The sequence below is a fragment of the Danio rerio genome, chromosome 14 (assembly GCF_052040795.2).
Source record: "Danio rerio strain M-AB ecotype USA chromosome 14, GRCz13ab, whole genome shotgun sequence".
Classification (NCBI taxonomy): Eukaryota; Metazoa; Chordata; class Actinopteri; order Cypriniformes; family Danionidae; genus Danio; species Danio rerio.
The window spans coordinates 52,426,838-52,452,500 of record NC_141034.1 but is presented as its reverse complement, the minus strand read 5'-3'; the positions used below and the strand labels follow the sequence as shown (position 1 = coordinate 52,452,500).

The 25,663-nt window shown below is 35.9% G+C and overlaps 1 protein-coding gene and 2 long non-coding RNA genes across 8 annotated transcripts in view; 1 reads left to right on the top strand and 2 right to left on the bottom strand.

Moving 5' to 3' along the window:
* The window catches only part of ppid (peptidylprolyl isomerase D), a 25,707-nt gene extending 1,017 nt beyond the window's left edge, over window positions 1-24,690 (bottom strand). The window contains exons 1-9 of one of the 6 annotated variants that reach the window (XR_015506740.1): window positions 24,517-24,690; window positions 20,961-21,101; window positions 14,360-14,466; window positions 11,906-12,094; window positions 8,384-8,506; window positions 6,210-6,316; window positions 5,274-5,658; window positions 3,999-4,191; window positions 2,609-3,173 (exon numbers count right to left, since the gene is read on the bottom strand). Coding sequence is in view for 2 of the 6 variants with exons in the window: in NM_001002065.1 (NP_001002065.1) it covers window positions 2,609-2,695; window positions 5,514-5,658; window positions 6,210-6,316; window positions 8,384-8,506; window positions 11,906-12,094; window positions 14,360-14,466; window positions 20,961-21,101; window positions 24,517-24,601 (984 nt within the window). In the remaining 4 variants the exon portion in view is untranslated. 6 annotated transcript variants of the gene reach the window in all.
* LOC147840923 (uncharacterized) overlaps window positions 1-25,663 on the bottom strand; it is an 834,865-nt gene that overhangs the window by 720,630 nt on the left and 88,572 nt on the right. The gene's annotated exons all lie outside the window — the stretch shown is intronic.
* The window catches only part of LOC147840916 (uncharacterized), a 639,653-nt gene continuing 630,592 nt past the window's right edge, over window positions 16,603-25,663 (top strand). The window contains exon 1 of the long non-coding RNA XR_015507942.1: window positions 16,603-16,720. This is a non-coding gene — a long non-coding RNA (uncharacterized LOC147840916). The remainder of the gene's footprint in view (window positions 16,721-25,663) is intronic.

Sequence of the window (25,663 nt, the reverse complement as noted above, 5' to 3'; positions counted from 1 at the left end):
GAATTAAATTTAAAATAGATGTATAATGCGCGCTCTTTTAAAGCCTTAAAGCTGCAATTCAGTCTCCAGGTGGATGGAAAATTGGCAGCGTATCCTTCATAACCTCTTCCTTTGTGCTCCATGAATGAAACACACACGGGTTTGGAACAGCATGAGGATGAGTCTGAGTTTTCATTTCTTTGCATTTAGGGCAGGGGTTCTCCAACTCTTTTGAAACACCTCAAATTACTAAATCAGTAGAGTTGATTCATTAAGAAACAAAACAAGTGATTCCCTTTATGAATGGATTATTGATTTAATTATCGATGACGTAATTGTTTTGTTTAAAAAAATAATTAATTCCGAAATTAAACAGCTCAAATGAGTCAATCAGAATGGCTGATTCTTTAAGAATCTAAACAAGTGATTCCTTTTATAAATGGATCATTGAATCACTGATGTAATTGATTTGTTCAAAAGCAGATTCATTCAGAAACAAACACTCAAATGAGTCAATCAGAATAGCTGATTCATTTAGAAACTGAACAACTGATTTCCCTTATGAATGGATCAATGAATCACTTAAAAAACAGATTCATTCAGAAGGAAAACGCCTCAAATGAGTCTATCAGAATATCTGATTCATTTAGAAATTAAACAAATGATTCCCTTAATGAATGGATTATTGAATCACTGATATAAATCATTTGTTCAAAAACAGATTAATTTAGAAGGGAAACAACTTAAATTTCTAAATCAGAAGGGTTGATTCATTAAGAAACCAAACAAGTAATTCCCTTTATGAATGAATGAATTATTGATGTAATTATCACTGACGTAATTGATTTGTTAAAAAAAAGATCTTTTAGAAATTAAACCGCTCAAATGAGTCAATCAGAATGGCTGATTATTTAAGAAACTAAACAAGTGATTCATTTTATAAATGGATTATTGAATCACTGATTTAAGTGATTTGTTCAAAAAACAATTTATTCAGAAAGCAGCACTCAAATGAGTCAAACAGAAAAGCTGATTCATTTAGAAACTGAACAAATGAATTCCCTTATGAATGGATCACTGAATCACTTCAAAAACAGATTCATTTAGAAGGAAAACACCTCAAATGCACCTCAAAACACCAGAATATCTGATTCGTTTAGAAACCAAACAAGTGATTCCCTTAATAAATGGATTATTGAATCGCTGACATAATTGATTTGTTCAAAAACAGATTCATTCAGAAAGGAAACAATTCAAATTACAGAATTAGAAGAGTTGATTAATTAAGAAACCAAACAAGCGATTCCCTTTATGAATGAATTATTGATGTAATTATCACTGATGTAATTGATTTCTTTAAAAACTGATTCATTCAGAAAGGATGAAACCTCAAATGAGGTGATCAGAGGAGCTGATTCATTTAGAAACTGAACAACTGATTTCCCTTATGAATGGATCACTGAATCACTTCAAAAACAGATTCCATCAGAAGGAAAACACCTCAAATGAGTCGTTCAGAATATCTGATTCATTTAGAAACTAAACAAGTGATTCCTTTAATAAATGGATTATTGAATCACTGACATAAATGATTTGTTCAAAAACAGATTCATTCAGAAGGGAAACACCTCAAATAACTGAATCCGAAGAAATGATTCATTAAGAAACCAAACAAGTGATTCCCTTTATGAATGGATTATTGATGTAATTAGCACTGACGTAATTGATTTGTTAAAAAAAAAAAATCATTCAGAAATTAAACAGCTCAAATGAGTCAATCAGAATGGCTGACTCTTTACGAAACTAAACAAGTGATTCCTTTAGTGAATGGATCATTGAATCACTGATGTAATTGATTTGTTCAAAAGCAGATTCATTCAGAAAGAAACACTCAAATGAGTCAAGCAGAATAGCTGATTCATTTAGAAACTAAACAAGTGATTCTCTTTATGAATCGACTACTGAATCACGGACGTAACTGATTTGTTCAAAAACAGATTCATTCAGAAAGAAAACAACCTTAATGACTTGACCAGAATGGATGCTTCACTTAGAAACCAAACAAGTGATTCTCTTTATGAATTGGTTATTGAATCATTGATATAATTGATTTGTTCAAAAACAGATTCATTCAGAAAGGAAACCCCTTAAATGAGTCAATCAGAATAGCTGATTAGTTTAGAAACTAAACAAGTGATTCGCTTTATGAATGAATCATTGACTTGAATTGATTTGCTCAAACAACAGATTCATTCAATAATATTGCTCTGAAATGCACAATTATTTTTGTTGGTGAAACAGAAAGAACTAAATATTATATGCATATTATTACTCCGTATGAACTTTTGCACTCCATATTCCTCAACCATCTTATTTCTAAAAAACATAAAACCCCAAAATGGTTTAAAATGTTTTCATCTGAATTATCGGCTCATTCTACCTACATCTTCATCACACACTCAATGCTTTTTGATTTTCTTTTTCTCAAAATTAGTTTTTTTTTTTTTCTTATAAAAATTGACCATATTACTTTGCATAATGTTTAAACTAAAATGCAGATATTATCACTAACATTAGGCATTTAGCACACCTCTATAATTATGTATTTCTGTCAGTGTAGTGTTGGTACCATGGCTTTGTTGAACTCTTTTAGGCCCTGCCAGGCCTGAGCTCTCCTGAACAGCGCTTTAGTGTTTGTCTGGTTCAGCTCCAGCACCTGAGGAAAAAACAAATATACATTTATATTGTGATTACAATATATATATATATTGTGATTATACAATATATTGATTTACAGACATGGACAAATGCTGGTACCCTTCAGTTTTGTCAATGCCAGTTTTATTAGTTTGCCCATGTTAATGCTTTTTCTGACCCACAATACAAATGCAGTATCTTATTTTCATTAGATTATTTTCAGTCATGTTTTATTATTTATAACTTTATTCAGTATTAAGCTTTTTCAGTGACAAACAATGTGTTCACACAATGCATTTGAAGTCAGAATTATTAGCCCTCCTGTTAAATTTTAATTCTTTAACATGTTTTCCCCAATTTGTGTTTAACAGAGAGAAGATTTTTTTAAATAAAAGCTTTTTTAGGCCTTACCTAGGTTAACTGGGGTAGTTAGACATTTTACACTACCTGACAAAAGTCTTGTCGCCTTTCCAAGTTTTAGGAACAACACATAATAACTTGACTTCTAGTTGATCATTTGGTATCAGAAGTGGTTTATATGAAAGGCAAAGGCCTCTAGATTACACTTATTTTACCAAAATAAAATACGATCATGCCTTGACTTTGAATTATTTCATTAGGACAGTAAGATCTGACTTTGCTTAGACAAAAGTCTTGTCACGTAAAAGAAATAATGTCCAGTATAGAATATAAAGTCATGCTGCAGAGGAGAAAGAATGAATATTGTGTCTGACTCCATCATGAGCTTGGAGGACTGCATCCATACATCTCTGCACTGACTCAATCACTCATTAATATTGTCATCTGGAATGGCAAAGAAAGTGCTCTTGCAGGATTCCCAGAGTTTATCAAGAGTCTTTGAATTCATCTTCAATACCTCCTCCATCATCTTACCCCAAAAAAACTCAATAATGTTCATATCGGTTGACTGAGCCGGCCAATCCTGGATCATCTTGACCTTCTTTGCTTTCAGGAGCTTTGATGTGGAGGCTGAAGTATGAGGAGGAGCGCTATCCTGCTGGAGAATTTGCCCTCTCCTGTGTTTTTCTAATGGAACGGGCAGCACAAATGTCTTAATACCTCAGACTGTTGATGTTGCCATCCACTCTGCAGATCTCATTCTACAGAATGTAACCCCAAACCATGATTTTTCCTTCACCAAACTTGACTGATTTCTCTGAGAATCTTGGGTCCGTGCTGGCTTCAGTAGGTCTTCTGCAGTATTTGTGATGATTGGGATACAGCTCAACAGATGATTCATCTGACAAACCTTCTGCCACTTATCCAAATGATCAACGAGAAGTCAAGTTATTATTTGTTGCTTGAGTTAGCTAATAATTTTGACCTTGAAATGGTTTTAAAATTAAAACTGCTTTTGTCCAAAAATAAAACAAGACTTTCTCAAGATGAAAAAATATTATCGGAAATACTGTAAAAAAATTCCGTAATGCGATATAAAAACAATACATACTGCATAGGAGGGTGAATAATTTTGACCTCAACTGTATATAGAAACTAGGGTTGTAACGGTATGAATATTTTACGGTATGATAATCGTCTAAAACAATACCACGGTTTGACGGTTTCGCGGTATACGGTATGTTACAAATGTTACAAAATAACAGAACAGTGAAGCAAATTTGACTTTTTCCAAATAATATATTTTTAGTTACTATAAACAACACCACTTACAATGAACAAATAAAAAAATAAGAAAATAATAAATAATGTGTCAAAGTCAAAATAAAGTCCAAATAAACATGGTGCAAATCCTCAGGAAAAAAATAGATATAAATATTTACTATACTATAAATAGTTACATAACGAAACTAGATTCAATATGGAACATCCTTAGGTTTTATGTGCCAGCATGGATATGGTTGTCTGTGGATATGGATTTGGATATGGTTGTCTGCAATGCAGACAAACAGCTGCACCTTCATTTGCGTCTTTTGAAAACAGCAAGAGCAGCAGTTCGTCTTTGCTGTGTCACTGTTTTGTCATGTTTCTGTGCTGCTGTGCATGCAAAAGTACTTAGTATGAGAATTATTTCATGCAAAACTTTTTTTTTTGCGTTTTATTTAGCCGCGCATAAATGTATGCTTATCTCTCATTCCGTGTTGTTCAAAACGCTTGTTGTTGGTCCACAAACAAAAGTGAAACCTATGCTTATTGGTTGTAATATAGTGAGTTTGAACCAATCTGGGCATGGAGGAGGGACAATGCATCAATGTATCGTGTCTGGTTTGTCCGGAGACACAGTGACGAGCGTTTCTTTGTCAAATCAGCGTTGTCAAATGTTGATGACGTAACCGCACTGATTCCGGAGCCTCTGAAAGTCCGCAAATATTATGTGACACAGCACTGGAAAGCTGAGATTCTCTTCTTTATGCCAATCTTTGAATTGTATGAATCAGATCAGCGGATCAAAAGTTATTAAACATTTAAGAGCAATACTTATTTTTAGCCGCGGGCGGCTGTCTCGGTCTTTAAGGGTTAAAACCGTTGATATGCAATTGTTAATGGTATGATAATCGTGCACGTTCAAATCGTGGTAGACCGTCATACCGGTATATTGTTACAACCCTAATAGAAACATCACAATTGCCCCACAAACCAGCAGAAATGATTCTTTTGCAATCCCCTTTAAGAAATCCAATTCAACTGTTGCCTAAATACAGAGCCAGTGTGTCTGCTGATCTAAAAACAGCCCGGTTATTTCAAGAGGACTGAATAAGCTGAGCTATGTTGATATAAAACATCAAGGCCCTTTGCTGCTCCTATCCTCTGACCCCAATGCAACTGGCCACTGTTCAGCAGCTCGATGCTCCCGTTACCTCATCACAGCTCTCGATGGCTTCTTGCCAGAGTTTGAGTTTGAGTTTGCAGGCAGCCGTGTTGAGAATGCAGCTCAGCGCTGTGGGCTCCAGCTTCTTCTGTGAGCTGTCGTCGTCTACGATGTTGCCACACATTTCTAGATACCTGAAGAACACAAAAAGAGCTTTGATAATGTTGTGCTTTAATAACTATCCAACTCTTTCCTGCACTCGATGACTGCGTTTCAAATTATGAGTTGCACTTGTTTGCAGAATTTTTCTCATTGAGGCGCCACGTCATGTGTAGTTAGGACACAGTGTAAAACAACATCTGATGGCATAATTGAGTTTGTTTAATGGCATCATCTGTTGAGCCAGAGTCACATTTCATTGCTCTTTATTTTGACAATTTTATGTTTATATTTTGAACCAAAAATTTCACTTAAAGTGAAAGAAAAGCAGGCAAATGAAGCGCAGAGAGATGTCACAGTGGCAGATGTTTATAACAGCATTCACTGTTGATTAAACAGAGAGAGATCCTGCATATCAAACAGGTGCTCGCAGGAAAGTCATCATGACACGAGTCGTTTAGATGAAAGAAAGCTCTATTTAGAACCGTCTGACACATTGAATTGAAGTGTGAAAGGCTGTCTCTTTAATTTCATGGTGGAAGTGTAACGTAATAATGGCTTTAATGCAAACTCGTCAAGTGTTCACCTGAGAGCTTTGGAGTATTTCTTGATGGCCGACTGCCAGTTTTGAGCCTTGAAGAAGTTATTGCCGATGTTTTTCAAATCCTCTGCCACAGACAAGACCTTGTCTACCTAGAAGGATAAGAACACAGTTTTTATTACCATGTGAATAACTTTTTAGCTGTCATATTATAGGATATTGTGTTATGTTACATATAATGAGAGACTAATGGCTTTAAAATTAATAGTAGCTTAGTCAAGTGACATTTAAAGATGGATGGATGAATTTACAGATGAATGGATGGACAGATGGATGGATGGAAGGAAGGATGGATAGATAGATAGATAGATAGATAAATAAATAGATAGATAGACAGATAGATAGATAGATAGATAGATGGATGGATGGATGGATGGATGGATGGATGGATGGATGGATGGATGGATGGATGGATGGATGGATGGATGGATGGATGGATGGATGGATGGATGGATGGATGGATGGATAGATGGATGGATAGATGGATAGATGGATAGATAGATGGACTGATAGATGAATGAACAGACAGAAAGGTGGATAGATAGATAGATAGATAGATAGATAGATAGATAGATAGATAGATAGATAGATAGATAGATAGATAGATAGATAGATAGATAGATAGATAGATAGATAGATAGATAGATAGATGGACTGATAGACGGATGGAAAAGATGAATGGATGAATGGATAGACAAGATGAATGGATAAATGGATGGATGGAAGGAAGGATAGATATCGGACGGACGGATAGACAGATAGATAAGACAGATGGATGGACGAGAGAGATGGATAGACGGATGGATGGATGTACGGACAGATAGACGGACGGACAGACGGACAGACAGATAGATAGAGACAGACACAGATGGATAGACACAGATGGATGGATGGACAAACAGATACATGGATCGACAGACGGACGGACGGATGGATGGATGGATGGAAGGGCGGACAGACAGATAGATGAACAGACAAATAGATAGACAGATAGAGAGATGGATGGATGAATGAATGGATAGAATGATGGTTGGACACACAGATGGATGGACAGACAGATAGATAAAGGGATAGATAAGACGGATGGATGGACGGATAGATAGACGGATGAACAGATAGACAGACAAATGGATGGATAGAAGGATCGATAGATAGAAAGATAGATGTGTGCAAGTTTAATACCTTAATATAAACTAAATAAAGCTACATTTTCAAAACGTCTTTTTTTACGTCAGAATTAGATTTTATAACTCGCAAGTTCACTTGACAATTATGAGAAGTCAGAATTATAGGTTTATGTCTGCCAATTCGGACTATCTTTGCTCAATTAAGGGTACATATCTCACAATTCTGTCTTCATAACTAGGAAAAACGATTGTGTATCTTTTAATTCCGAGGGAAAAAGTCAATAGTGGGATTATTATCTTATAATTGTGACTTTCTTTCCTGCTTTAACAAATAATAAAGTCGGAATTGTGCGATATAAATTTGCAAAACATGTCTTTTTTATGTCAGAATTAGATTTTATAACTCACAACTGCAATATCACATCCCACAATAATGAGAAAAAAAATCAGAATTGTGAGTAGAAAAGTCAGAAATATGAGTTTATGTCTGTCAATTCACACCATTTGTCCTCAATGAAGATTATTTATTGCACAATTCTGTCTTCGCAGCCTCCAAATGTAAGTTAGTATCTCACAATTCTGAGGATAAAAGTCAATTGTAAGATAAAAAGTCAATCAACTTTTTATTTTCTTAATCAGTGCTGGAAATAATATCCATAATAGGTCAGACTTTACAATAAGGTTTCATTAGAAAACTAATTATGAACAATACTTGTACAGCATTCATTAATCAGTTCACCATTTACTAATACATTATTACCATCCAAATTCATGCCTGTTAACATTAACGCACAGTGTTAACATAAGCTAACAATGCATGACTGTATTTTCAACTAATACTGTAATAAATGCATTGTTCTTTGTTTGTTCATGTTAGTAAATGCATTAACAAACTAATGCAACCTTATTGTAAAGTGTTCCCCTATAATATACTATGGTTTCATGATATACTTTATAATACACAAACTCAAACTTTGTTTCTGTGTTAGTGATTTCATTGATATGCAAGTGTAGATGCAGAAATATAATGACATCTTTAAAGTCGACTTCGGAGTCCTCAGGAAAGTCAGGGTACGCGTCTCCTGAGCCGTCATTCAGTGCGATGCTCCAGTCATCTCCCGCTTTATGCTCTCCACATTCAGCAATGACACAGGGCTGAGAGAGACAGTTAATACCACAGTTACAATCAATCAATATATTCAGCTCACCAGAAAATGAAAAGTGCTCTTTCTGTTTCCTTTAAGAGGACCACTTATGCAAAAGTCACTTTTATAAGGGGTTTAAACACAGTTGTGTGGTAATATTACCAACTTCCGATGGTAAACATTTATTAATTAGATTTTTTTATAATCACAACAGTCTGCAGAAACACTTTGATTGACATTTTTCCTTTGTACAAGTCATCAGAGGGGGAAAGCCCCACCCACTAGTGACAATCTCTCCCTCATTAGCATACGACATTAGTCTTGCTTTTGAATCTGCCACTATGGTGACACACAGGCATTTGTAGCTCCGCCCTCTTTTGAAAACACCACGATCTCATTTGAATTTAAAGTGACAGTCACCAAAATGGCACAATTAGGATTAAAGCCTAAAAGGGGCAGTTATAAAGACTTATAAAACATTAGTTTTTTCGGTATGTTAAGCTGAAACTTCACATACACACTCCAGCAACATCAGAGACTTATTTTATTTTTATCTTATAAAGAGGGACATAATAGAATAAATCCAGTTTACCACAAAAAGAAATACTTTCTGATTTATCAAACTAAGACAGTCCACTTGTGCAGAACAGGTGACAAATTTCATGACTATTAAATCTTGATTAGGTGGAATAAATGCCTGCAAGATCTCAGACACACCTGTCCTTCAGGACCTGTTAAGATCTCTGTCGATTTATGCTTCCAAGCATGAAAACAGATGTCACAACATCATTATGTATTTATGCCCCTTTTTTTACATGATGCAATGTGAGTCTCAGGTGTCCTCAGAATGTGTCTAAGTATTTTTTTCTAGAAGGTGGAGCTTGTGGCTCGGTTAATCTGACAAAGTCATTTGTAAGTCAGGTGAGTGTTTATATATTAACTGTGTGTGTGTGTGTGTGTGTGTGTGTATATATATATATATATATATATATATATATATATATATATATATATATATATATATATATATATATATATATATATATATACAGTTGAAGTCAGAATTATTAGCCCCCCCTGTTTATTTTTTCTCCCAATTTCTGTTTAACAGTTTTTTTCCAACACATTTCTAAACATAATAGTTTTAATAACTTTAATAAATGATTTATTTTATCTTTGCCATAATGACAGTAAATAATATTTTGACTGTAATATATTTTGTACAGCTTAAAGTAACATTTAAAGGCTTAACTAGGTCAACTAGGCAGGTTAGTGTAATTAGGCAAGTTATTCTATAACGATGGTTTGTTCTGTAGACTATCGAAAACAAATATAGCTTAAAGGGGCTAATAATTTTGACTATAAAATGTTTTTTTTTCTTTATTAAAAACTGCTTTTATTCTAACCGAAATTTTTCTTCAGAAGAAAAAATATTATCAGACATACTGTGAAAATTTCCTTGCTCTGTTTTAAAGTTCAACCTTTTCTTCAATAGCTGGGTTTCCATCACCCTGTGTTAATGCAGATTTTTTTTGTATGTCATGGGCAACAGAATGATGGAAACACCAAATTTCACAACAATCAAAAATCAATTAATTCCAAAAATGTGTCTATTCGGTTTGGACCACCTCAAAAAAGTGAAAAAGCAATAACACAAATAATGGGAGATGAAAACGCATTTGGCTAATAAACTGTTTTCATTATGCTTGTATTGTTTACTGTTGGTTGCTAGGCAACCAGTACTACAATCAGCTGCTCTACACCAAAGAGCTTAGAATGACCAAGAGGCGACACTCTAGTGTAATCTGGGAAACAGCCACTAGAGGGTGCGACGGCCATTTTGGAATGAAAACTCCAATAGAACAACAGCATATTATAAGTCTGTAAAATAAACTATTAAAAGTGCTGATGATTGTGATAATAAGTGTTGAATTGTCATCTTTCAGGTTGTATTTTAGCTTTAATGCGCTTTTTAAATAAATAAATAAAAAACAAAGCAGCTGCTTGCCATCACGACAGTAATGAGATCCAATGGACGGCCGATCACTTTCACTCCAAAATGGCGGAATCCAGGGCTGTTGCTGGGCGCTGCTGTTGCAATGGAACGTTCTATTGAGTGTCGCCTCTTGGTCATTCTAAGCTCTTTGTCTACACTGAAAATGCTTTTCTTAATATTTTTGTAAATATCTAAAAATTTCCTAAAGGTGCAGTAGGTGATTGTCTTCAGAAACATTTTTTGTTGAGCTGATTGAAAGTCTCTTCACAGTTCAATAGTACTGATTAAAGTAAACAATCTAAATGTGTTTATATGTATTTTTATATTCTGGGTACATCATAAGACATCTCCCATAATTCCAATAAGTAGCTCAAAACTGTCTGCCAACAAATGTAGATTTGGACTTCTGCGCATCTGTTCACGCATTTCCGCCATTCACGACACGCGCACACGAGATAGTCACAGTAAAAACAAATGCTGAATTGAAACTTTTTAAAATCCTGAATCAATATTGGAGTTACTTTTGCACGCTGGAGGAAGGACGACACAATGGCTGAAGTATTTCTGTTAGTAATGTTCGGTTCAAAACTTTTTTAGTCACGCAGAGCTCATGTAGATTGTGTTGTTATGAATAGGTTATATGCACAGAAGTGTTGTTCAGCCACTGAAATCTCCCGGTGAAAGATTGATGTGACTATTTTCAGTTTCATAAGGCCCTTTTACAGCATCGATAATGTAGATTTATATTTAGTTTAACAACAAAACATCAGTAAATAGCGCTATTCCGCCTAGCCTACTTTACTGAGCTGAAGTTTTATTTATATTCACTTTAGTTCATTTTTGAACAATGACAGCCTTCATTGCCTTATACTGTTTATCATGCTACCCTGAATATTCGCTCTGAAATAGCATGTAAGTGTGGCATAGTAATATGTTTAATTCCTACATGCCACTGGCCAAACATTAACTACATTTCTAACTAGCGAATGACATGAACTAGTGGGTTGTCTGCTGTCATGTCGTGGTGCGCGTGTCCACGATTTCAGGAGTCGTGGCTTTGAAACAGTCCTTTCCCGCCGTCCAAAGATTGTATGCTAAGCATTTTGGCAGATCACCTACTGCACCTTTAATCAAGAAGTATTTTCTAGACAAGCAAAACATTGTATTGTTTTCAGAAATACTTATTTTTTTATTATAGAGTTTTTTCTTAAAACAAGCTAAATAATATGCCAATGGTGTTTTTGTTTACACGCAAATAGGTGCAAATTTGACTGGCTATAATAAATGATCTGTGTGGTATTTGGCACTGAAACTTCCCAAACATTCTGAAGACAACAGAGAAATACTTAACATGTTATGAAATGGGAAATAATATGTCATTTTTTTTATAGAAAGAGATGTTCGCGTGGTCACCTTCACGGGATTGTCCTCCTTAGTTTCCATGGCCTCCAGCATCTTCACCACCCCCATTCCCTTCAGCACCTGCCCGAAGACCACATGTTTTCCGTCCAAGTGTGGCGTAGGAACTGTGGTAATGAAAAACTGCGAGCCGTTGGTGTTTGGACCTGCGTTGGCCATGCTGAGGAGCCCCTCTCTGTCATGCTGAAGAGGAAAGAGCAGAGCAGATTCATAAAACCCCACTTCATTTGACAACACAACAACAAGGTTTGTCTGCGTCTCATTCGTTCCTTAAAGCAGACACCAGGAAATTAGCAGAGGCCTCAGGGAGATCGATCAAGTGCTGCGTTTGGTTTATGTAATGTTGAACCAATTTCTTGTAATTGCAGATTGATGCCTTTGATTAATTAAAGGAGAAGTTGGCTAAAAATTACAAAGGGATAGGTGAAGTATCTTTATATGCCTAAAGGTATTTCTCCCGTATTGCAGATCATTAGCTATGTTTCCATTCACCTTTTTTATGCACATTTTGCATTTCGCATAAACTGAGATGGAAACACTTTTACCGCACAAACTCCAGCATGCGCATTAAAGGGCCATGAAACCCCCTCGTTTCAGCAGGGTGTTTTCACACCTCTACTTTGGAAAAAGTCAGAAAAGTGGGCGTGTCCAGCTCTGTTTAGGGGGGAGTGTCGGAGGAACTAAAGTGGGAGGGTGTGGGAGTGTCTATTTGGGCACGGGCGAGTTTCAGAGTCAAAATACACACACAGGAGAAAGTGATGGTGTTTAACCTACATGGACATCTGTAGTCGAATTATTTGCCAAATTATTAAATGTTGGACTTTAACTGCAGTTTGGCTCTTTCATTTAGGGAATTCATTCATGCCCCTCGCTACAAACAAGATATTTGATTCGAGGATCTGCTCTAAGCGTGTATTTTTCATGCAATGTTTGATACCGCACGGTGAATGAGAGAAAAAAACCCTCCGCATTTCCCGGAAACTTAGATGCACATGGCAGGTAGTGTCAGAAAGCCGCGTGTGTTATTCCGGTCACTAAATGCGGTAAAAACCCTACACGAGGTTTAAGTTTGGTTGTAGTGCTAACATGTTTACACTCGGTGCAATAGTTAACTTAGTCGATACGAACAAACTGAATAAACAAAGAGCACTGGTCGCTCACTTACCAAATCTGTAGAGACAGGACAATCACCAGCAACTAGAGCCGCGTCTTTATTAAGAGAAGACTACACGCGAATCCGGATCTCAGCGTTTGCAGATGAGAACAGCTCTCAGGTAAACAATAATCCTCCTTAGACACGTAAGTTATTGTTGTCGAGCGTCGCGTACACTGTAATCCACACGTGACTCCAGCTGCGCTCTCACAGAGAGAAAATGAAAACAAAACTTAACTGCAGCAAACTATAAAAGCAACACTTCACGCTTGTTTTGCCAACACAACGTGGCGTCTCTGTCGTCTAAACACTGTGACAGTAATGAATATTAATGAAGTTGCACAATAGAGCGCTCTGATTGGTTTGAACCAAGCCTTACTCATGCATTAATGCAGCACACTGTAAGATGTAATAAGACACACTCTGGCACAGACGTCCAGTCTGCACGCTGGAATACACGCTATTATGTCATGACCGTGACGCAGCTTCAAAAATTCGTTTCAAGCCGGAAGTACGAATTTGCTTGAAATAACGCAAAAACAACCAATTTACACTTTTTAGTGAAATATAGGTGTCCTAATAGTGTTTTTAGCAGTGTGGGACACATATACGACTGTCAACAGCTCAAAAAATGTGTTTTGGTGTTTCGTGACCCTTTAAAAAAGGTCATGTGATTTTATTGAAAGAGATCATGTGATGCTTAAAATGTGTGTGAATGGACAAAACGTCAGGCTGAGCACATTCTAAAACATCTGAAATGTTGTTTTGGTCATTATAAAACGCCTTACCATTTCAGTATTAATGTTATTATATTATTAATGACCTCCTGAATCGAGAGCACCTGTGCTCCGCGTCTGACACCTTCAAATGCCACTGCGCGCTCACTGTTGTCAGGATTGTCTTCTGAGGCGCATTCATTTAGAAAAGATTGATGCAGCTTATTCTACTGCAGCAAATGCAGTTTTTACTATTGATATTTGGTGCGGGTTAATCAGGAAGTGACGATTTTGTTCGCTTTGACTCGTTGGATGGAAACGCTGCTTCATTCGCACAACTTTTATGCGATAATCCAGTTTTGCGCATAAAGTTTATTCGCATTTTTTGATGGAAACATAGCTACTGACAGTCTGTCAGAAATTAGATTTGTAACGATTTATGCAGAGGCTACATGTCTCTGCCTTTGCTTTTGACACAGCCTACTTTTCTGTTTAACAGAACTGGAACAGCATGACGGTCAGTCGCTCTTTTTACCATGTGTTGAGCTATCCTATATTGTTAAAGCATCTCTGTGGTACCTTGTAGTGAAAGTTTTCATCCTCAAATTTGTCCCCATAGATGCTTTCTCCACCGGTTCCATTCTGATTAGAGAAATCTCCACCCTGAATCATAAAACTCTTGATGACTGAGGGGAAAACAACATATATTCATGATTATTAGGAGACAAGGGTTCGATTATTTGTTTTATGGAGGGTGATTTACAGTTGTGTGTCAGATGGCATTTATTCTGGTTTAAAATGATTATAATATTCTGTAATGTTTCCATTAAAAGTCAAACTATTGGTGAAATAATGTTCCTTCATCAATCAGGAAAGCATATAGTGTACATTTATGTAAAAATTAAGCAACATACTTATTCTGATATGCACATATTAAACCATATAAAATAATAACAAGTCATCATGGTAATTTTCATAATAATTAAATCATTACAAGTTTATGAGAACAACTATTGTCAAACTGAGTGACAGTTTAGAAAGTGAATCATAGTAAAAAAGTATATTTATTATATTTGCCCTTAAAAAACTTGCAGGATACGTTTTAATTTACCGGCCACTTTATTAGGTACACCTTACTAGTACCAGGACTCACTTTTGCCTTTAGAACTGCCTTAATCCTTCATGGCATAGATTAAACAAGGTTCTGGAAATATTCCTCAGAGATTTTGGTCCATATTGACATGATAGCACCACACAGTTGCTTTAGATTTGTTGGCTGCACATCCATGATATAAAACTTCCATTCCACCACATCCCAAAGGTGCTTTACTGGATTGAGTTCTGGTGTCTGTGGAGGCCATTTGAGTACAGTGAACTCATTGTCAGGTTCCAGAAACCAGTCTGAGATGATTCCTGCTTTATGACATGGTGTGTTATCCTGCTGGAAGTAGCCATCAGAAGATTGTACACTGTGGTCATAAAGGGATGAACATGGTCAGCAACAATACTCGGGTAGGTTGACACAATGCTCAATTCGACCAAAAGTGTACCAAGAAAATATTCCCCACACCATTACACCACCACCACTAGCCTGAACCGTTAATACAAGGCAGGATGGATCCATGCTTTTATGTTGTTGACGCCAAATTCTGACCCTACCATCTGAATGTTGCAGCAGAGATCGAGACTCATCAGACCAGGCAATGTTTCTCCAATCTTCTATTTTCCAATGTTGGTGAGCCTGTCTGAATTGTAGCCTGCGTTTCCTGTTCTTAGCTGACTGGACTGGCACCCAGTGTGGTCTTCTGCTGCTGTAGTCCATCCGTCTCAAGGTTGGATGTGTTGTGTGCTCATAAATGCTCTTCTGCAGACCTCGGTTGTAACGAGTGCTTATTTGAGTTACTGTTGCCTCTTACAGGGCTGATAGTGGAAAAAATTCCTGAGCCTGAACTTTTTTTTCTTGCCCCTGAGGTGAGTAGGGGTGGGGGTACTATGTATGCAACGCACTTTTAACACATAACTTGTGGGCCCCTGGGCCCAAATATATTAACAGCCTATGTGTAACCCTGATCATCATTATTGTCAAGTGGCTTTTTTTAGACACATGCCAGTGTCAGTGATCTTGTGACATGTGCCAGTAGGTGTCAGTATAAGCACGTTATAAGCACATTAATGTTATAAGTCTCTTTGCTTTAATATTTAAAAATCATTAGGCAAATGACACCTGTTATCTTACATGCATATATGTTATGAGTTTTCAACATGCATTTTATTATAACTTTTTAAAGGATATTATTTAAAATACCTTAAAATGAAAATAAGTTAAATAATAAAATAAATGAATGAATTAAAAACATAGAAAAGTCCATATTGTAGGGAACAAAGGAACTGCCAGGATGCAATAATATACAGTACAACAGATACGTGTAACCCCTTCCATACATAAGCATGCCACAATAAATTTGACTGACATGTACTGTCAAATGACTATATTACGTACGGAAGTATGACTACGAATACATAAAATAAATGCGTTTAAATTAAAACATCGTGGAGTAGCTCAGCAAATAAACTAACTTGCGACGCGATAAATTAGGTTAAAAGTCGCGTAATGATTAAATATGGTTTTGCTCGTGTTAATTAATGTCATAAGCTTCGCCGCGTGTCGATGTCACTGCAGTGACATGCAGCGCGACACTCTGAGTGACACAGGTCACTGCACATGCCACTAGCGAGTGACACATGACAGTGGAAAACCGGACGTGCCACCGGAAGTGTCACTACACTCAGTGGCATGTGCCAGTGTCATCTGTACGTCAAATGTCGTGTCACTCCATGTTAAAACTGCTACTGTGAATCCGCGTTCAAGCGCACACAATAAGCTAAAACTCGCACCAAGCACCGGCAAAAACAAATAACAATGAATGTGTCGAGGAAAGAGTAAGGACATATCTTAATTATTTATTAATAAACTTATTCTGAGTCAGTGTCGCAAAGATCCTGACTGGCAATCTCCTCTTGGACTCGCCTTTAGAAATTCATCTTTACGGATTACATGAAGGAGTTTTTTTGTTTTCGATTTGTTTTATTTCGTTAAGTAATAATTTAAAGCTTTCTATAAATATATTTATTATGTCTGTGAGGCATATACATTTTGCTTCAATTTGTTAAGCGCTCCTGTTCAAAAACCAGACGACAGAAAGCGCATAATTTTGGTTTTCTTTATTTTATAAAAACGCTGTAAGGTTTTTAGATGTATTACTCGTACTTTGTGAGCAAAAATGACGGATAACTTTAAATTGCTCTCACTGAAAAAATGCAAGTGATTGCTCTGGCGCCTCGATGTCCTGCAAGCTTTTTATAAGCAAACTATGCGCCTAAAAGCACACATTCTTTAACGTTTAAGCTACCATTGTTTTATACTTGAACTGTTTTATATCTTTTATTTTAGGCAAGTCGTGATGATCTGAGAAGGCAAACTGATCAAACAGACAATGATGGTCTTCCGCTGGGCGCTGTTCGTTAAAAAAAAAAAAACTTATTTTTAACGAATAAAAAATGCTCCAAACGTTTTTCTAAATAAGCTGAATAAAAAACGAAACTAAATATAAACACTTTGCCATTAGGCTACATACAAAACTGAACTATTTCATAGCTGAAACACTAAGTTGTTTAAGGAGAAGGGGGAAATATATTTTTGTCCCGTCTATTTCTTCACCGTTATTTCGAGAATTATCCCAGCGTAAATATGCAGATGTCATTCCCAAAACATATCAGCGTATATGTGCCGAAAACGAAAGTTTCATACAAATTCTGAATGGATTATAGCCTGGAAAGTGCAAAGCACGCTCCTCTTATTATCACTAAAAAGCGTCACTAATCTTAGTTCATAGAGATCTCACAAAGATCCGTTATAATTTATAAAGCTCTCTAAATTACACAATTAATCTTTTATTTACATGGCGTCTACACTCAAAAGATGATTCACGAGCACACAAAATGGCACTTAATAAAAACCAATCCGGCGCTTTCAGCAGTGAGGGAATTCTGTGAATCTAGAGAAATGACAGATCAATATCCGTGAACCTGATATTTTTTTCCCCGCAGCTAGGCTTGCCACGATAGACGGTGTTGACGGTGATACCGGTGTTAAGACGCAACACCGGTGACATCACTTTTCTACCGTGACACCGTCCCCACATTTGTTTTTTTTAGGTATTCGTTTTTTATTTTTTATTTTTTAATTTATTTAAAATAAATGGAAAATATAATTATAAATAATTGACTTAAAACGAGAGCATGCTCTATAATTAAAATCTAAACATAGCTACAGTGCGTCATATTTCATTTACCATGTGAGGAGAAAAGAGGAGTCGAATTTACAGAAAGAGGATGGCGGACGATTTATTGTCAAAACGCATTGCAAAAGCGCATGTTTGGCAAAATTTTGGGTTCAAACCAAATGCATAAGAGAACCTGACGACGTTAATGAGGCAATCTGCAAACTTTGCCTGACAAAGGTGGCAGTATCTGGAAACATAACTAATTTATACACGCACCTTCATGTTTAACTATGGGTGGGTCGCGGATAGATCAATGGCCATAAATACGCAACGCATACTCTCATTTAAAAAAAAATCACGCGACCATCATCTCACAATGTTTAATAATAAATATTTTTTTTTAATGCCGCGCCATTGACAATCCAACTGCAGAGAAACATCGTGGTAACGTGAGGACTTTTTCCGAAGTTCAGCTGTTCTTATTTCCACTTGATTATGTGTTTAATGTAAAAAAAACTCATAATGTCTAGGCCAAAAAGATCGAATCCTGTGTGTGCGCGCATCTTTTATAACTGAGGCCGCTCTCTTCAAAAACCGAAAGTTGCTTTTTCTGTCTGGCAATATTTCGGCTTTTAATATATGAAAAGTTTATTTAGATGAGCCAATGTTAAAAATTGCAATAAAGTAACTGAGACGTGCGGCCACACATCGAATCTGATGACTGATTTCTCTCTCTCTCTCTCTCTCTCTCTCTCTCTCTCTCTCTCTCTCTCTCTCTCTCTCTCATTCAGACATCGAGCCACAACACAAGTCAAGTTGCAAAACTTAGGCAGGTGCAGCTGACAGGTAGAATAGCTGAAGCCTTTACGAAATCTGTCAAAATGCACCTCTGAAATTAATAGGCATAAATGTCTTTGAGCCAAAAAAAAAAGTCTATTGGTAGGATATCTGTAAAAACGCAATTGGAGCCAAAGATATGAGTTGTGTAGCCTATAAATTATAGGCCTATTAATTCTAATAAAATGAAAACTAAAATTAAAAATTCATTGCATTTTTCGTTTGATAAAAATATACGTAAACGAAAAAAAAAATCAAAGGGTGGCTAATTTGTATTAATGTGTTTTAATTTTAATGAAAATATGCTCAGCATATTTAATTAACGGCTGTACGCCGTCAATAGACAAGCCATTCAAAACATATTATTTTACCGTGTACGGGGTTATAATGTATATTTTACAATAAAAACTAAACGTAGCATGTCTCGCTGTCATTTAAAACGTGTAATTCATACCACACCAGAGCTGTGGACCTGTAGTGTTTAAACTTACAGGGCGGTTGGTCAATAGTCTTAATGCGCACTGAACTCCAATCCGAGGGACTCGATAGTTACTCGATAGACAACATTAACTTGAGAGAATTAAAAAATAAAAGTTTTTTTTTTTAAAGGAACAACGCGCAAATCTGCAACAAATAAAATAAAAATAAAACGTCTTGGCAGTGCTGTGTGTATTCCGCCACTGACAGTGTGAGACGCCCTTATGCTGCGCCTGTAACTGCCGCTTGTAAGAGAGATCAAAGCTGTATCGATAAAACCAAAAAGCAAGATCATTTAGTTATAAATATTCCATAACAATACTTATCGAAATATTTATACATTTAGGCTACATGTTGTTTATTGAAATTGTGTGATCTGTATAGGTTGTCTGATCTTTCCAGAAGCTGTAAACTGACACATGTGCGGTGATGTTTAGCTCTGACGAGGCGCTTTTATTTAGCCTGCCCTTTGATTTTTTAAATAATGTTCCAATTCTTAATTTTTTTTCATATAGTTTAAATATAAAATGAGTGCTCGCTTGTTTAGTTGTGATCATTATGCAAGGATCATATTTCATATTCGGTTTATTCTTCAATAGCCTAAATTCGTTAATAATGTATTTTATAAACGGATTGTTCATAAGGAAGCTGTTAATATATAACATAGGCGTTTATGGTTGTTATTTGTATGGTTTCAACTTACACAGTTTTTTCAGCCTGTAGCAGTGTTGTGTTTTATTCGTTATGTAAATAAAAGTTATGTTTTGTTTAATAACAGGGATTTTTTTGTAGTTTCCTTTCCGTCCATTCAAACAATTGACATCGAATTGGCAACTCCCGCAAAACTGAAAGTGAAAGTATTATACGCACGCATTTATAAGCTATTTAAAAGCAGAAAAAAAGAGGAAATGAAAAAATGCCCAATCCCACGGTGATACCGGTATTACCGGTGTTGTCACATGTCGATTAACCGGTGGGGAAATTTCCTCACTGTCACAACCCTACCCGCAGCCACAGTACGCCGGAAATCCGGCGTGGTGCCGGAACGCTATCACCCCTGCTCTTATTAGCTGGAACCAGTTTGGCCATTCTCCTCTGACCTCTGGCATCAACAAGACATTTGCGCCAAGAGAACTGCCGCTCACTGGATTTTTTCTCTTTTTCAGCCATTCTCTGTAAATCCTAGAGATGGTTGTGCATGAAAATCTCAGAAGATCAGCAGTTTCTGAAATACTCAGACCAAACCCATCTGGCACCAACAACCATGCCACATTCAAAGTCACTTAAATCCCCTTTCTTCCCCATTCTGATGCTCGATTTGAACTGCAGCATGTCTACATGCCTCAATGCATTGAGCTGTAGCCATGTGATTGGCTGATTAGAAATTTGCGGTAATGAGCAGTTGGACTGGTGTACCTAATAAAGTGGCCGGTAAGTATATTTTGTATTAATTTTAGAGCTTGAAGTAAAAACATCACTACAGTAATTTCCCTGACTTCTTTAAGACTACAAATTGAAATTCTTTAACATTTCCAGGTTTTCCAGGATCTGAAGCTTGTGCATTAGATGAACTGGACACTCACTGCGGTGGAACGGGCAGCCCTTGAAGTGCAGTGGTTTTCCAGTGCTTTTACCAACTCCTTTCTCACCAGTACAAAGAGCTCGGAAATTCTCTGCTGTTTTAGGGACCACATCAGCAAACAGCTCAAACACCACACGGCCAACTGCAGAGTGGAGTAAAAAAAAAAACATTACTAAATCATTATTAGTCATTATTATTATTATTGGCCATGCAGGAGAAATGTAAAATAAATGTACATATTTATATTCTGTGGTTAGCACTGTCGCCTCAGCAAAAAGGTCACTGGTTCAAGTCCCGGCTGAGTCATTTGGCATTTCTGTGTGGAGTTTGCATGTTTTCCCCATGTTGGCGTGGGTTTCCTCCGGGTGCTCCAGTTTCACCCACAGTCCAAACACATGCACTATAGGTGAATTGAATTAACTAAATTGGTTTTAGTGTATGAGTGCGAATGTGAGAGTGTATGGATGTTTCCTAGGACTTGCTTGCAACTAGAAGGGCATCGGCTGTGTAAAACATATGCTGGATAAGTTGGCGGTTCATTCCGCTGTGGCAACCCCTGATGAATAAAGGGACTAAGCTGAAGGAAAATGAATGAATGTTTGGTATAGAAATTACTCTAACAGTTGATGGCTTTTTAGTGGATGTCTTTGGATTAATCATGGTAAAAATTAATTAATTAAATAAATTGAAACAAATGTTAATGTATGATAGCCTTATTAGATTTTTAATGTGTTGATGCTTTACATATTGTCATCTTTGACTCATTATTATAATGAAATCTGGATATTATTTGTTTGTTTTACATTTAACAACAATTACAAGTAATAAACTACAGTTTAATTTACTAAAAAAATACTACTGATGGGAAAGTAATGAAACATGTTTGTTAATAAAATGTAAAAATAACTTAATAAAAAAAAAACATCTTAATTGACCATCTCCATTCACATAATTGTAAAATCATGACAACAACTCAATATGTAAATCATGGTAATAATTAAAAACAGAAATGAAATGAAACAAATGTTAACGTATGAAACCTGAGTTAGATTAATGTTTCAATGCTGTAAATCTTGTCGTTTTTGACCCATATTTAGAATGAAACCCAGATATTATTTGTCTGTTTCACATTTAACAACAATTCAAATGGCTAAATATACTGTTTAATTTATTTAAAAGTTCAATAATTCTATTACAACAACTTCTGATGGGAGCGTAATGAAACATGTTGGTTAATAACATTACGAAATAACTCAATACACATCTTAATTCACCCCTACATACACGTAAAATCATGATAAAAGCTCGATATGTAAATCATGGTAAAAATTAAAAACAGAAATAAAACGAAACAAATTCTAATGTATGAAAGCTGGATTCGATTTTTAACATGTTGATGCTTTAAAACATGTTGCCTTTGACTAATTTATATAATGAAATCTGGATATTATTTGTTTTCTTTACATTTAACAATTAAAAATCAAAAACTACAGTTTAATTTACTAAAAAAACACTACTGATGGGGAAGTAATGTAACATGTTTGTTAATAAAATGTAAAAATAACTTAATAAAAAAACATCTCAATTGACCCCAGCATACACATAATTGTAAATCATGAAAAAAACTCGATATGTAAATGATGGTAAAAATTAAAAACAGAAATAAAACAAAAATGAATTAGATTTTTAATGATTTGTAATCTTGTAATCTTTGACCATATTTAGAATGAAACCCTGATATTATTTGTTTGTTTTACATTTAACAACAATTAAAATGCTAAATATACTGTTTAATTTATTTAAAAGTTCAATAATTCTAAGTCAACAACTTCTGATGGGAGCATAATGAAACATGTTGGTTAATAACATTAAGAAATAGCCTAAGAAACATCTCAATTGACCCCTCCATACACATTAATGTAAAATCATGACAAAACTCGATATGTAAACCATGGTCAAAATGAAAAACAGAAATAAAACAAATGATAACGTATGAAAGCTGAATTAAGGTAAAGTTGGTTTTATATTCGAACATGCATTCAGTGAATGTGCTCCCTATATTGTCTACCATGGTACTTTGAATATTGGGTCTGAAATCAGATGTAATTATGACTTCATAACACCATTAACTTTAGCCCAATTGATCTGTGAATGCTGTACTTTGATAGTCATTGGCTGCTAATATGACTGATGAATGTGTGAAGATAAAACCAGCTTTACCTGAATGGAAGCTGAAGTAGATTTTTAATGTTTTGATGCTTTAAAACGTGTCTTTTTGTCCCATATTTATAATGAAATCTGTATTATTTATTTGCTTTACATTTAACAACAATTAAAAATGCTAAATATACTATATAATGTATTAGAAAGTTGAATAATTATATGTCAACTACTTCTGATGGTAGAGTAATGAAACATGTTGGTTAACACCATTGAGAAATAACCTAAAAACATCTCGATTCACCCCTACATACACGTAAGTGTATTTAAAATCATAATGAAGGAAATAATAATTAAAAAAATATATCCTACGTCAAATTGTGACCAGAATGAAATGAAAATTTTGCCATAATCACCCTTCACAAAAGGTAACCATTGACTACGATAGTGTTTGTTTTAGCTACTATGGCTGACAATGGTTACCGGTTTCCAACATTCTTCAAAACATCTTCTTTTGTGTTTGGCAGAATAAGGAAACTCATAAAGGTTTGGAATCACTTGAGGTTGAGTAAGTGACGAGTGAATTTTTATTTTTGGGGTGAACTGTTCTTTTATAGCACAACGCACTAACTTTACCTGAATGGAAGCTGAAGTAGATTTTTAATGTTTTGATGCTTTAAAACGTGTCTTTTTGACTTATATTTGTAATGAAATCTGTATTATTTATTTGCTTTACATTTAACAACAATTAAAAATGCTAAATATACAATATAATGTATTAAAACTTTATTAATTCTAGGTCAACTATCTTCTGATGGTAGAGTAATGAAACATGTTGGTTAACACCATTTAGAAATAACTCAAAAACATCTCGATTCACCCCTGCAAACATGCAATTGTATGTAATATAATATAAAAATGTATATCTTAATGAGTCAATTTGTCACCAGGATGAAATAAAAATTCGGCCATCCTTTTAATCACCCTTCACAAAAGGTAACCATTGACTACGATAGTGTTTGTTTTAGCTACAATGGCTGACAATGGTTACCGGTTTCCAACATTCTTCAAAACATCTTCTTTTGTGTTTAGCAGAATAAGGAAACTCATAAAGGTTTGGAATCACTTGAGGTTGAGTAAGTGACGAGTGAATTTTTATTTTTGGGGTGAACTGTCCCTTTATAGCACACGCACTAGCTCGTGCCACAGAAATCGCTCAATAACACCGTTCACTGCCTTAATATGAAACTTAACGCAGTTTTTCTACCTAATACTGTTTCTGTTTGAGTTTAGTGTAGTGTATTTCCCTCTGTCTGTGTGTGTTTGAGTAGCTCCAGCATGTGGCAGCAGCATGCAGTCATTCAGCTTCTGTCTGAAGAAAAACAACACATCCTGACCTCGTTCAGCACCGATTTCTACGTCAAAGAACACCCGGGGGTTTTCTGCGTTTCCAGGCTTGGCTTCGGGAGTTGGGTTTGACATTTTCTTAGATTTTGATGGGGAAAGAGTCCTGCACTGAATGGACGGCTGACTGGAATATTCTGAAAGAAAGAGTATTACTTGTTGTAACTGAAGCATACGTGAGCATGTAGCGCCTCCTAGTGCTGTGGAGACTCGTGGAAATAGGGTTTTTTGGATTGTTCAAAGAACAACACAAAACATTTTACAATAAAAATATACACGCCAGAGGGTAAGTATAAACAAAATACAGTTATACTATATATCTAGTAATTAAATAAACACATACATATTTTTTGCGTAGGGCTTTTTTGTTTAAAGAGTCTCTAATATTGGTAAGATCATACAAGCATATTTCAGTCACCAATACGCTAAAATTAGGTTTCTTATTAGTAAATATACATGAATGATGTAGAAATTTTGTTAATGATATAATTAGCAGGTGGCATGGTGGCTCAGTGGTTAGCAAGAAACAAGAAGGTCGCTGGTTCAATTCCTATCTGGGTCAGTTGGCATTTTTTTGTGGAGTCCGTGTTGGTGTGGGTTTCCTCCGGGTACTCCAGTTTCCCCCCACAGTCCAAACACATGCGTTATAGGAGAACTGAATAAACTAAATTGGCCGTAGTGTATGAGTGTGAATATGTGTGTTTCCCAGTACTGGGTTGCTGCTGGAAGGGCATGTGCTGCGTAAAACTGATGCTGGATAAGTTGATGGTTCATTCCGCTGTGGCGACCCCTGATGAATAAAGGGACTAAGCCATAGGAAAATAATGAATGCTATTATTTCTCTCTCTCTCTCTCTCTCTCTCTCTCTCTCTCTCTCTCTCTCTCTCTCTCTCTCTCTCTCTCTCTCTCTCTCTCTCTCTCTCTCTATCTACATGGATGGATAGATTATTGGATGGCTTGATGGATAGCTAGACAGGTAGTGGATGGATGGATGGATGGATGGATGGATGGGTGGGTGGGTGGATCGGTGGTTGCGTGGATTGATTGATTGATTGATTGATTGATTGATTGATTGATTGATTGATTGATTGATTGATGGATGGATGGATGGATGGATGGATGGATGGATGGATGGATGGA